General features: G+C 34.9%; 1 protein-coding gene across 1 annotated transcript in view; it reads left to right on the top strand.

The window, feature by feature from the left end:
* Positions 1-13663, top strand: part of GULP1 (GULP PTB domain containing engulfment adaptor 1) — a gene marked incomplete at both ends in the record, with an annotated part of 83422 nt that overhangs the window by 54971 nt on the left and 14788 nt on the right. The window contains 3 exons of the mRNA XM_080622053.1: positions 1846-1962; positions 2346-2438; positions 12849-13073. Coding sequence (XP_080478179.1) covers positions 1846-1962; positions 2346-2438; positions 12849-13073 — 435 coding nt within the window. The remainder of the gene's footprint in view (positions 1-1845; positions 1963-2345; positions 2439-12848; positions 13074-13663) is intronic.

The raw sequence follows: 13663 nt of genomic DNA, 5'->3' as shown, positions 1-13663 counted from the left end.
GAATCAGCATCAAAAATGGATGTTTTAGGGTTTTTTGTAATCTGAAGCCTCTCTTTTTGTTTTATTATGAAGTAGCTTCATGCAAAGGAAATACTAAGGAAACATTATTTTTTTTTTTTTAAGATTCACTTCTGTTTATATGCAATTATGTAGTATTATGTGTTACTTCACAGTTTCTGGTTATTTTGTTGTTCACATCCATTGCTTCAGTGCCTTCAGTAGATATTGTTCATAATTACTGTAGACATCTGTTAATTTCTCTTCAAATTTCTATCCTGTGCCTCTTTGCCACATATTCCCATGATTTTAAATTGCCCTTGCAGTCTCTACCCACTAGTGCCATTTTTATTCCAGATTGGTGCACCATTGTTTCTTCTCTCCCATTTGATACTTCACTAGTTGTACTTTTTTCCTGTTTCGCTCTTCGTTCATTAGTACTTTCAGATTTAAAAGAATTCTGCCTCAGTTGGTACTTTTTATTTCGGCCAACTTTTGTCCTCCCAAGAAAGCAGGACTGCATACTTCCAGTGTCTTTTCTTTTACTAACACGAACAGTTTACTGTTTTACTAACATAAACTGTTTACTAACATAAACAGTTGTTCTTTAAAGCAGTACTGGTTCAGTTTTTTTGGTCTAATTGGGTAAAAATAATTTCTTGTGGGTTTTTTTGTTTTTTGTTGTTTTTTAATAAAGTTGGCTGTGTGGCTTGCCTTTTTTTTTTTCACAAAAAAATAAAAATATAGAGGGGTTAATTCCTCATTCCTGTAGAACTCAGGTCTTCATACAACTCTACTGGATGACTTTACTGTTGCACTGATGGCTAAAAGGCTGAGAGCATCATGTTTTATACCAGTTTTGTGCATCTAGCCCTTGATGTTCTTACAGATAGTAAAGGAAAAATATTCTTGGCATTGAGCAGAATGCTCTGCTTTCATGAGAAACAATCATTTTCAGGTTTTCATTTCAATAAAGAAGAGAAAGTTCTAGTTTTGTGTTAGCCAGATTAATGTTTTCCAACATTTTTGTTCCCCTGCCAAATTGTTTAAAACCACAAGTTATTACTGTGTTTACTTTGTCTACTAAAATTCGAAGGCAAATGGCGTAGCCATGTGTTCACCTTTTACTGGGCCTCTTGTAAGTCAGCATGTTCTTTCTGAAACCTTTGTGTGCTCAACGAACTTCCTATACTCTTATTTTTACCCCTGTTACTTTTAAAGTAGATTTCCTGCACTGATGTATATACAGAGCATAATATATTATGTGAATCAGCATAGAACTACTAAATTATTCTATTTTGCATGTATAGATTCAAATACTGTTTGGTTAGATTTTTTTTTTATCAGAGATACATTTATCTACCACATACTGCTTGCGATTTTATAGGACTTGTGAAAGTAACTTGAAATCCAGATTTAAAAGCAGTAGGGAGTCAAAACATCCGTTAAAATGAAAACATGAGTCCATTAAAAGTAAACCAATTTATTTAATGATTGAAAAGCCTGTATTTGCTTCAGAAAACAACAGAAAATAACGTTGCAGCGTGCTGTCTCTATTTACAGAAGCTAGAGGCATAATTTGTACTAAAAATTAGCTAATTGTGTTCTGCCTGTTCAGTCTCCCTTCTTTGTCTGCAGTTCTTTTAAGTTGCTTTTGTAGTATCTTCTGTCAAGTTATTTTGCTGAAGAGTGTTTGCCATGCTCCTTTGTGGTGTTAACTTCAGGTTGTATGAAGCAAACCCTTTGAACATGATATATGGTGTAAAGTATTTTGTGATCATCTGAAATAAAAGTAATTATATAAAATATTCGTATTATACTAATTTCAATCTTATGTTTTATGTAAAGGCGGAAGAGATAACTTTAACAATTGGTCAAGCATTTGACTTAGCTTACAGGAAATTTCTGGAATCCGGAGGAAAAGATGTTGAAACAAGGAAACAAATTGCAGGTTTACAGAAAAGAGTAAGTTCTGAATTATGTTTTTTAAAGAGATGAAATAATATGCTACTGTATTATTTTGTTATTTGTTTTTTATGACAGCATAATTTCCAGCATTATTCTCAGATTGCTAAGAACTGCAACAGATAATAAAGAAAGAAAACTGAAAAAAGACCTGATAACTTTGAAACAGTATTTTATGTTTTGCCATCTTGCAAGGTCATTAAAGAGAAAAGCAATATATAAATATGTAAGATAGCAAGATTTAATTCTCGTTTGGTAATCAAATAACTAGTCCAACACTGCTTCTGAATCACCGTATCTCAGATAAAACTTACTCTCAGTAGATGCTGTCGTGAAATGAATGACTATACTTATACCTGCTGCAGTAACCACTTGCTTTGTAGATTCAAGAATTAGAAACTGAAAATACAGAACTGAAAAATAAAGTTCAAGATTTGGAAAACCAGTTAAGAATAACACAAGTACATGCATCTCCAGTAAGTACATAAACATAACTGTTATATCTAAATTTATATCATTGTTACGATAATTATTAGCATCCATGCCATTTCCAGTGATTGTGATTAACATTTCAATCATGTAACATATCTGTTGAAATGCAGTACTGAAGTAACAGTAGGATTGTGACAAGCCAACAGAAATGCAAATTGCAGACTTTCAAATTGTGATTCTTTAATCCCCTTGTCATACCTATTTGTTGCGGCCTAAATCCAGCGAATACTCGTTCTAGTAGATGTCTGAGGATGAAGAACTCTGTTTTGCACTTGTGGGATCTGGTTCACAAATGCTACGTGGGATTTTTCTAGGAATTTCTGTCACAAGCATATTGTTACTTACAAGTGATATTGTCTAAGTGAGTTTTCAAAAATTTTGTCTGTCTTTCAGAAGAGTCATTAGGTCTCAGGAGCTAACATGGATAAGTAGGTAAAAAGGAGCAAGTGTGGCTTCCTCATAATTGGAAATTTCTAATGCTTTCTGCAGTTCCTGTAGGTGATTGTGACAACAGTATTTTTTAAATGATTGCCTGACAGTTTCTTATATCTAGGTGGATAAGAAAAAATGCAGGTTTCATTGCAGTCTGATCCTAATGACTCCCCTCTTCTTAGAAGTGTATTCTATCTATACATCATTAGGTAACTGAAACTAAATAAAATTTCTTAATGTGCATATAGAAAAATTCTAGAAAAAGATGGACTGCTTTTAAACTGTGCATTTTGGGCCACCTTGTCCCTGCCCTGCATGTACACCATTTCACTTTAAATGGATGTTTAGAATTTTGGGCAATGTGAAAGGATGTTTATAATGGTGATGGCAATTTTTTCACAAGTGTCTATACACTCTCTTGATACTGATTAGAGGGTTGTTCCCATAAGGAACTGTCATTTTGTTTTACTAAAATCTAAAGGAGAGCACCATAAATTATAAATACTACATAACTGCCACAGTGGAAGTGTAAATTATGGATGTCTTCTCAATTATAAAGCATTCAGTGATAGGTAGTCAATTTTAATGCTAGATTTAAAATCAGTCTAGTTAATTCTTTAATCTTTAATTTTCCTCAGTTGGGATGGCAGCTAGCTTGATTTTAATTATGAATACAATAACTAAATATATCTTTGAATTCCATTAAACAAGCTCTTAAGTCTCTTGTGATAGATGCATTTCTCTTTCATTTAAATTAATGAAGAATTTGGTAATTACATTTAGTGACAAAATTATTAATAATGATCTAAAATATCCTGTACTTTGTGATTTATTTTGTCTTGTAAGACAGTGTTGTCTCATTCCTTATTAAAAAGGTGACATCAAAAATTGTAAGTTTGACAGTCATTTGTACTCTCCCTAGATGGTGTTTTATTGTTAATTACTACTGGTACAATGAATATGCATATTGCTTAAATAACATGTATGTTACAACAAAATACTATTGAGAATTATTAATATTAAAATAGTAATGCATTATAGTAAATCACTACCAGCTGTTAGTTTTCACACATAATTCTATGGCTTTATTTACTTCTCAATCTTTAAAAAGAAAACCACAAGCATATCCTGTCACAGATTTGAGTTTCCTTATCATTAGAATTACAGTAAGAGCAATCTAAAAGCCCATGTAATATCTAAATCAATTCTGCCACAAAATAGATTTATATAAATGAATAAATAATTGGAACAAGTTGCCCAATTTGTATGTACTCTTGGAGATAATCAGTTGAGCAGCCAATAATAAAACAAACAAAACCAAACACATTTTTAGGAAAGTGTCTTTCTTCAATCTAGGAACAAAACTGTGTCCACCAAATGCTATCAACTTTTGTACCAAGAGACATCATTCAAGTAGGTCTGTTTTAAGCATAATTGTGTACCTTGTAAATCAGAGCTCTTAAATGTGGTACCATAAGAGTAAGTACATATAAATGCAGCAGTTAGGTTGAAAATAAGTGAAGAAATGGGATAGGGAGGTTATAAGTTGACTTCAGTGTAGGGAAAAGAAAGCATAAATATTCTTAAGATTGAGTCCAATAAAGGGATCAGATGTCAAAGTGGGTGGAATAGCAGTGGATGTGATTTGATGATACTTGTCTCTTCTTTTACTATGAGCAACAAATATGTATGAAAGAAGGAAATTACAGTTCATAGGACAATTGCCTATTATAGTTTGCAATTAGGTTTTTATATTTTTAATTCAAATTGACTATAAATTCAAGAATGACATTGCAAAATATCAACTCCTATTAGAAAAAAGCAGAAGTGGCGCAAAGAATATTTTCTATTTCCACTAATTCCTATGATGAAAAAGATCACTTTGGTGATCTTTTAAAAAACTTATCAAAGTTGGGTTTTTTTTTCTGAATTTAAAACTTTTAAGTACCATATGGCTAAAAATATCTGTACTACTGCTGCTCTATGTCTTCCTATTTTGGAAGACAAAATTTTCCATTTTGAAAAGAAAAATAGCAGTTGTATCTTGTGATCATTTTGTCAGAAGTAAAACTTCTAAATCTGGCAATAGTAATTTGTTAAATACTGAAATAAAATAGCTTGTATTAATGAAGCAGAGTACCCAGCATCAGGAGTAAGATCCTCACCTGAGTCACTTCCTAAGCACTTTTGGTTAGACAGGGGAAAACTTGCTTCCCTGCAGATATTCCTTATGTTACATACTGTGGATATAACATAACCATTCCCATTATTTAAAGCAGATTTATTAAATGACAAATTTCAGGTTTTCTCACATTTCTCGTATCTGGGCTGTTGAATTATGAAGAGATACCAATGCCATATGAGAGCTTTCTGAAACTTTTTTAGACAAAATAAGTGATTGATTTATATTTAATTAATTTGATATAGCTATTATTCTTTATTTGTCAGTTCATTTTGATGTTATTCTGTGTGCTGAGCTCTAGGGAGGGATCGTTTAGTGATTGATGGGAAGTTTAAGCCCTAGTTGATACCTAAATGTGATAAAAGTACATGTGCCATCATTACTAGCGTTGCAGTAATTTGCAAAGAAATACTCAGTTTCAGGAGCCAACTACAGATGGCTATAAGGTTGCTTCTGGTTTTGCTTAAGTAGTACCTTGGGTTTTTATGTCTTATGCTTTCCTTTTTGTATTTGGTTGCTTGCATGCTGTTTGTACTTTCTTAACATTTGCCAGCTGTGCTGAAATGGCTTTCCTGTCTGTTGTTGACTGTTCTCTTCCTTTAGTGATTAATGCATGGTCGCAGACACACTTGGTAATCAGCAATAGATTTAACGCTTCAGAAGTCAACACTAGCAATTTGATTAAACAAGTAGATGCTTAAGGAAACAAGGTATTGCAAGGACCTGTGATGACAGTTCCCAGAACATGACAAATAGAGACACAGAAATTGTGTTCTGAGCTACGTCCTCTTCTTCAATCCTGAATTGCTATGGAATGGAGACCAGAGGCCATGTGGTCTAAGCAGGCACAGTGTCAGGCTGACAGTGGGTGTATCTTTTCCTTTCCTGTGAGAGAAGACTTAGGGCTTTTAATATTTACTGCCTGTAAATATTAAACTGTTACATACCTGTAGTATGAAACAGTGCTGTTACAGACACCAAGTGATGTCACTACCATGCTTTATTTGATAAAATACTTTCTAGTACAGAAAGTCTTTCCCACTTGTTAGTAACTGAAAAACCATGGTAAAATTTGTATGCAGTGCCAGTCTATCATTTATTTATTCCTGCTTCTTCCATCTGATGTTGACTGATTTTTGTGTCTTTAATTATTCTAGACACATTAGTCTTCCCATTAATGAAGTAGGTAGAAAGTACCTTCAGAAATTTGAAGTTCAGTACTTTTTGCATTATTTCACTGACACTTGACGCTGTTTTGTGTTTTAACAAAAGCCATTTCTTCTTTTTCTGCCAGTAAAGCTAAAGCTAGACCATGATTTTCCCATGAACAGGACCAGATTGCATCTCTGTTCTCACTTCAGTGTCAAAAGGACAATAGAATCTTTAAACTGTGCATGGATAAACTTAATATGTATATAGCTTTAAATGTTTGGCTCATTGCACATTCAAAAAAAACCCAACAACCTAATCTTGCCATGCTTCAGTTGTAAGTAGATACATCCAGATTGTCATTTAAAATAAAATTATCTGACTTCCTGCTGTCATTTGAAATAGTCTTGCTAACTAAATCTGAAGACATACATAAAGCCATTTGCTGGAATTCAAGCTCAGGATTAAATGTAATACTATCAAGACTTAAATTTAGATCCTCTTTTGGTTCCAGAATGTTTTAAAAATACTTTGTCTATAGTTTATCAGGGATGCTATTTTATATATGTGATGCTCAAGAATAAATTGGACTTAGCAGTCTGGACTGCAATGTGTGACCTTACTGACAGATCTACTTTTCTAAAAGGAGTTGGTCACATGTTTGCATATTGCAGTCTTGGGAAGGAAATAGTGTAGAACTCTTATTTGCAAAACATTGTGCTAAAACAACTTGATTTCCTGATCTCTGACATCAAAATGTGTACAAAGAATAGTACAAATGGTGACTTGTCCAAAATCCATAAGTGGTCTAACCAAGAGAAAGAAAATGCAAATAAATCATTATCAATCTAATTTAGGTGCTTTTTCTATTAGCTCACAAACTGTATGGGAAAAATAAAATTTCGTTCTGAACCTATAAAAGAAGCATTATAAAAGCAATGAAATCAAAGTTGGAAATGAAAAAAAGAAATCTAGGTTGTATAATCAAATAATTTTGCGTTAAAATGTATTGTTAAAGTTGAACATTAAATTATCAATCTTCTGCACAGTTTTTTTCTCAGGGTACTGTAACTATTTAGATTTAAGTTTTGTTCAGCACATTTGGTAAATAATAGACTGCTTAGTGACCACTTTTCTGCTTTTGGGTAGAAGCTTTCAAGTATGCTAGTCTTTCTAAAGCTTTAAAAAGTTAGTCCCTAAAAAGTCTGTATTTGCCAATGCAGAAGTGTTATGCAACAGAAACTGTCACTTTTTCTTCTTTTCCTAAACAGATCTGTCAAGGACATACTATACCAAACTAGGAGTTTCCTTAGTGTGCCTTTATTGCTGTGTTTACATGTGCCATGGGAAATGTTGGCATGGGATGTTTCTTTTGTCTCCCACTCCCTTGCATGTGCTACTAAAGTTTCCATTACTTTTAGATCTGTGCTTTTTAATTTTCATCTGTTTTGGTTGCTTGGCAATACATTAGTCTTTTTTGCGTTTGGTCTTGATTATGTGAGGACAACGTGATTTTCATTTTGTTGTTTGACTCTGATGGCACTGTTCAGATTTGTATCACAATAAGATTTTGGATGTTGCTGTGTATAAATCCAGCCTGCAAAGATCGGTGCATCCCTGGGAGCACTGTTTCACATGATTTCTTTGATCGCCATTTATATTCCTAGTGTTGTCTGAAGCAGCCTGGGTTAACTGTACTCACAGCCTTCATGTGGTTAGCAGTTAGGTACAGTTAGCACACTCAGTTTTTATAGATGTCTGAACAGTAAACCATTGTAGGCCACTAAGGAACCTCTGATAAGAGAGATTTTTAAGCTGTTTTGGGCGTGGCTGAAGTTTATCATGCATGCCTTTAAAGTTTTCTTTTTGAGCAGCATGTTTTATAAAATCATAGAATGGTTTGGGTTGGAAGGAACCTTAAAGCTCATCTAATTCCAACCCCGCTGCCATGGGCAGGGACATCTTCCACTAGACCAGGTTGCTCAAAGCCCCATCTAAACTGGCCTTCTGTTTAAGGCTGTCCTGGGTTCAGCAGCAGCAGTCAGTTTTTCTCCTTCTTAGTAGCTGCACCAGCTTCCTGAACTGCACTGCTGCTGCTGAACCCAGGACAAAGGCAGAGAAGGAAGTTGTGACATGTGCACGACTGAAGTTAGATAGAAGAAAACAGGAATATTCAGGAAAATAATGTAAAAGGGAGAATGATGAAATATGAGAGAAGCAAAATCGAAAGGCAGCGGGAAAAGGTATTGGGACAAACAGCCCCAAAAAGAACAATGTTCTTCCATTCACCGTAAGTATTGTCAAAGAAGTAGTATTTAATACATGTTCATATCATGGCAGTGTTACAAAAAACCTCCATTTAAAAATGAACAGAACATTAATGGTACTGATTGATTAGATGTTTTTTTAAAGTTCTTTAATTGTGACTTAGAAGCGGAGGCCACCTGCATCTATTACCCTCATTCAAACGCCTTACCGTGCCCTTGAGAAAACCCCAAGATAGATGTTGAAACTGTATGCATAATTCAAAAAACAGTTTTGGAATGTGTTTAGCATATCACTTGATTCATGTTTCCATTAAGACTGCCGAGTGGGAAATTGTTAACTTTTTCTTCACCTATCTTCTGCTCTTTCAATTTTGTAATATTCTGTATTCAGTTCAGTGCGCACTTTTTCATGAGGGTTTAAAATTCAATTATGTTTTTGGTGTTAAAAAAAGTAATTTTGAAATTGCCTGTATCAGATTTCATGTTACTGGAAAAGTACTAAACTGAAGGTGTAGCAGTTAATTAATGAAACTATTAATGCTTATACAGTATTTTTCGAGTTAATAAATTAATATATCATTAGTAGTCAAAAATCTCAGGTAGCTTGTAATCACTGGTTTTGTAATTAACTGCGTAATGTCCAATTCAGAGTCACTCACAGTTCCCTAGAAGATTCACTGCAGTTATCCACTGTGATAGTTCTGAATCATAGAATGGTTGAGGTTGGAAAGGACCTTAAGATCATCCAGTTCCAACCCCCTGCCATGGGCAAGGACACCTCACACTAGACCATGTTGCCCAAGATTCTGTCCAGCCTGGCCTTGAACACTGCCAGAGATGGAGCATTTATCACTTCTTTGGGCGACCTGTTCCAGTGCCTCACCACCCTCACAGTAAAAAACTTCTTCCTTATATCTAACCTGAACTTTCCCTGTTTAAGCTTAAACCCATTACCCCTTGTCCTGTCTCTACAGTCCCTGGAGATGAGTCCCTCTCCAGCAGCCTTATAGGCCCCCTTCAGATACTGGAAGACTGCTATGAGGTCTCCATGCAGCCTTCTCCAGGCTGAACAGCCCCAACTTTCTCAGCCTGTCTTCATACAGGAGGTGCTTCAGCCCCCTGATCATCCTTACAGCCCTCTTCTGGACTGGTTTCAACAGCTCCAGTACATTACCAACCTGAATGTTCTAAGGAAGGAAAACATTTTCTAATTCATTGATAAGCTTGTGTGATTCAAATGGGAGTATGACTCAAAGATTGCAATCAGTGTCTTGAGACACCTAGTAAAAGCAGATAATTTTGAAATGATTTCTTGATTAAAAAAACTCAGTCATGCTACATTTTCTAGTATGATAGAGCCAAACTGTACATTTTCAGCATCATGCTAAGTAGAATGAGTAAAAAATAAATCCTTTGACAGGCACATAATCACATCTACTCATAGTGAAGACCAAGTCCACTGAGCTGGTGTTCATTTCACTTAGGATGATATCATATTGTTTTCTTGTGTTGATGAAATAAGGCTCAAATTGGAAAGTAATATATCAACCTGACCAATACTACATGTTCAGTGTTACACAATGGGAAGCTCAGACAAAATACAATTGCCATATAAAATGGCAATTTAATGTATTTTTACTACATTTTTCTTCCTTTATGATTTGGTGGAAAAGTGTTAAGTTTCAGAATTTACACCTTTTTATGCTATACACTTTTTAAAACCCTTCTTTTCAATGCTTCTCTTTGAGACCTCCCAATATATTATTTTCCATTGTTGAATACATTTCCCTGCTGTACCTTTCCTGTCTGTGGGCTGCTTAAATACATAGGGCTGCAAGCAGAAGACCATTGTTATCCTCACAGTGGGCTGACAGTGAGTCATGAGATGCAACATGCAGAACAGTGTTTACAACACAGGTCCCAGCGCCCAGTGGTGGGCTTCTAGATTGCACTGCAAATGTGGAATTGCAGGTGAAAATTCATTCCAAGAGCAAGACACATCCCCTAAACCGTCATGTGAAGCTTGACGCCCTGTATGGTGTAAAATGTCCTAAAATCATGGTTTATTAGATATGTGACTGCACAGCATTCAGGACTCGAATGATACAAATAGTGTATATTCCAGTTTTGGCTTGAAACCTTTTATGCCTGGATCTGATACATGTTCTTGTAGTTTTGCTGCTTTGCATCCTGTATGCATTTTGCTGGTTTGTGTATGATTCTTTTCATGTGATATACATGCTTTTTTATGGACACTATTCATCCTGTGTTGTTTTGCATTTCAGGGAAATACTTTGCTTAAGTACTTTGTTTGTATTTAGTGTCTTCCAGTGTTTGCTATTATGAGATCTGGTTTTTATATATATATATATGTATAGCATCAAGTATTACATGGTAGTAATTACACAGTGGCATTACAGGTCTTCTACCTCTAGTGATACTCTTGAAATAATAATGAAAATTCTATCTTGCAGTTTTTTCCTTTCATTTTGATTGATTACCATTCCAAACCCTCTGTTTCACAGTTCCAGCTTGGCAACAGATCAATTCTTTGCAATTGTGATAATTTTTTTTTCTTATGAATTACAAATCACAACTTTTGAATAGAGAGGTTTGGGATGCTTGTTGGTCTTCTCATAAATATGGCGTAGTTACTGAATTTGGATACCTGTACCCTTAACCTAACTTATTTGTAAAGAAAGTGAAGAAAGGAACTAAGACTCAGGTTAAAAGGAGTTGAGATGTTTTATTTTCTGCATAACTCTGGAAAAAATAGTATAAAGTAACTGACTAAATCCTGCTCTACTGGAGCTATGCAAGCTCCTAATGAAGTAGTCATGTCATATCAATTGTGTAACACTGTTGGAAGAGAGGAAAAGCAGGCTTAAAAATTTTTGCTGCCATTACCTACCACTGCTTCAGCCTGAGCAAGTCAAAGAGATTTTTAGGCAAGATACCTACAGCATAGATGAAATTCCTGCCTTCTCAGTATATAAACTCCTCACTCTAGCCAAGAACTGGCTGCACAAGTGTTCAGTCCCTTCTGTTAAGATTCAAAGATCAGTCTGTCCTCCAAAGCCTTGTTTCAACTGCCCAAAGCTGTTTTCCTCAGATTTTGAGATAGGAATACAACTTGGTCCCAACAGAAAGATTGGCTGGGCATGTTTCTTAAATATTTAAATACATTTCCTTTTTGCTTTTCTTCCCAGGATCAGTCCTACAGGTTCTTGTTTCTAATTTCACCTAGGCAAGATCTGTTTCTTTTGAAGCCTTTCAGGATTGCAGATATTTCCCATTCAGAAAAAAATCAAAGGTTTTGGTTTTTATCAAAGTCGACAAAACCCTCAGTTTTGCTCTTGATGTACACTGAATCTTGCTGTAATATCCCCAGTCATAAGAGGCAGCTAGCTTGAGGTTCTTGTCTGCCTAATTCAGACCAGAACCTTGCAGTTACCCCTTTGTCATCTTAGGTGTATGTTCTTACTATCTGTATTCTGGTGTGGATATTACTCATTTACCTCTGTTCAGAGCTGTTCTGTGGATTTGTGAAAGAGGCCCAGAGAATCTTGCAATCCTCAACGTTTTTATTTCCACAACACCAAAGTTTTATTTTGTCCCGCATCCTGTGCTACTGTTGTAGGGACATGAGGATTCCTTTGCTTTTTGCAACAGCGAGTCTTAGCTTTTGAGATACCTACTGAAAATACCAAGTTCAAGTGGTTATTCATCCACACAGAAAAGATGGCAGAAGCATATTACTGTCCATAAATGTTTAGGTTCTCAAATTCTGTAGATAGGGAAATGAAACAAATTCTAGTATTAATGTAAACATTAAAATTTGTGCACTGTGAGCTTCTACTGTAAGAAGATTTTAAAATGTTCTTTAAATATTGGTGAGATATAAATGTGTTTCCTGGTTTGCAGAAAGAAAATTCTGACCTGTGCTTTAAGCACCAGAGTAACTATTCCCCCTGGATATGTGCTTACCTGCTAATTTACATGTGCAGATATGAGATATTGCTGATATGTTACTGGATTTAGACATTTGTCAGTGCATCTGAGACACCCACTTCTGGAAAGATGTCTCTCTTCATTTCGTTTGGTGTGATTATCAAGGAGCAAGTAATGTTCATTTGAGTTTAATACTGGGTTACCTCTTACTGTGGTGTGTTTTTAGATTTTGTTTTAAAAAATTTTCAAGTTCTGTATCTTGTAACTGTAGCAATGAACAGCAAGTCGCTGACGAACTTTTTTGAAGTATGAAATGTGCTTTGTTTTGGTTTTTTCTTTTTTCTTTCTTCTGTTCCTGACATTACCACATTCTGTTCCTCAGAATGTTTTCTCTTTCTGTGATTCCTTTTCAGCTGCTGCACATAAAGTGTGATAATGATGAACATATGTTTCAAAGATCCTCTGCTTTTTTCTGGTGTAACAGTGAGGATTCACCTCCTTGTTTAGATATCTCTTCCATTACGCTTACTCCTAGGAGTTCTCCTGACTCTAGACTACTACCTGGATTGTTAATACCACCACCTTCAAAAAGTGGTCTTCCAAAGCCAACCAATGAATACAGCTGCCCAAGACCTCGTGTAATCCTGCTGTGCAAAAGCTTTTTAATTTTTTTTGCTTTCCTTTGTTCTCTGTTGTGTGTTAACTTGTATTAAAAATGTGCATTTTGTACAGTGGTTAAAGGACAGAGCAGATGTGTCTTAGATTCTTGAGTGAAACTCTTAAAATGAGGAATTTGTGAAAATTTACTCTTATTTCTGTATAGCTTTTTCTCTCTCATCCCCAAAACATAAATTCTTATTTTCCCAACATGTTTAAATTAGTCCATCAGTTAATTACCTCTCTGTTATCTGTCAATCTTTCATTAAATTCTTTTTATTAAGAATAGTTATTAAAAAATAACAAAACTAAAAATCCAACTTCAAGGACTTCCTTGTTCCCCCAATGAATTAATATAAAAGTAAACAGCCATTATATAGCTTTTAGCATACATTATAAAAACTCTGTGCAAAATTAAGGTTGAGAATTATTCTTACACAAAATGGGCATATTCCTTGCTTTTTCATATCAGTATGCTTATACTCTCAACTTTTTTTCCATTTGCAAGTAACATTTGGCTGTATTTTGGAAACATCCTGGCTTTTTGCATGTGTTCACTAAATAAAAGTGC

This window comes from Psittacula echo (assembly GCF_963264785.1).
Source record: "Psittacula echo genome assembly, chromosome: 6".
Taxonomy (NCBI): Eukaryota; Metazoa; Chordata; class Aves; order Psittaciformes; family Psittacidae; genus Psittacula; species Psittacula echo.
Note: the sequence above shows the minus strand (reverse complement) of the source record. Positions and strands in the feature narration are given on the sequence as shown.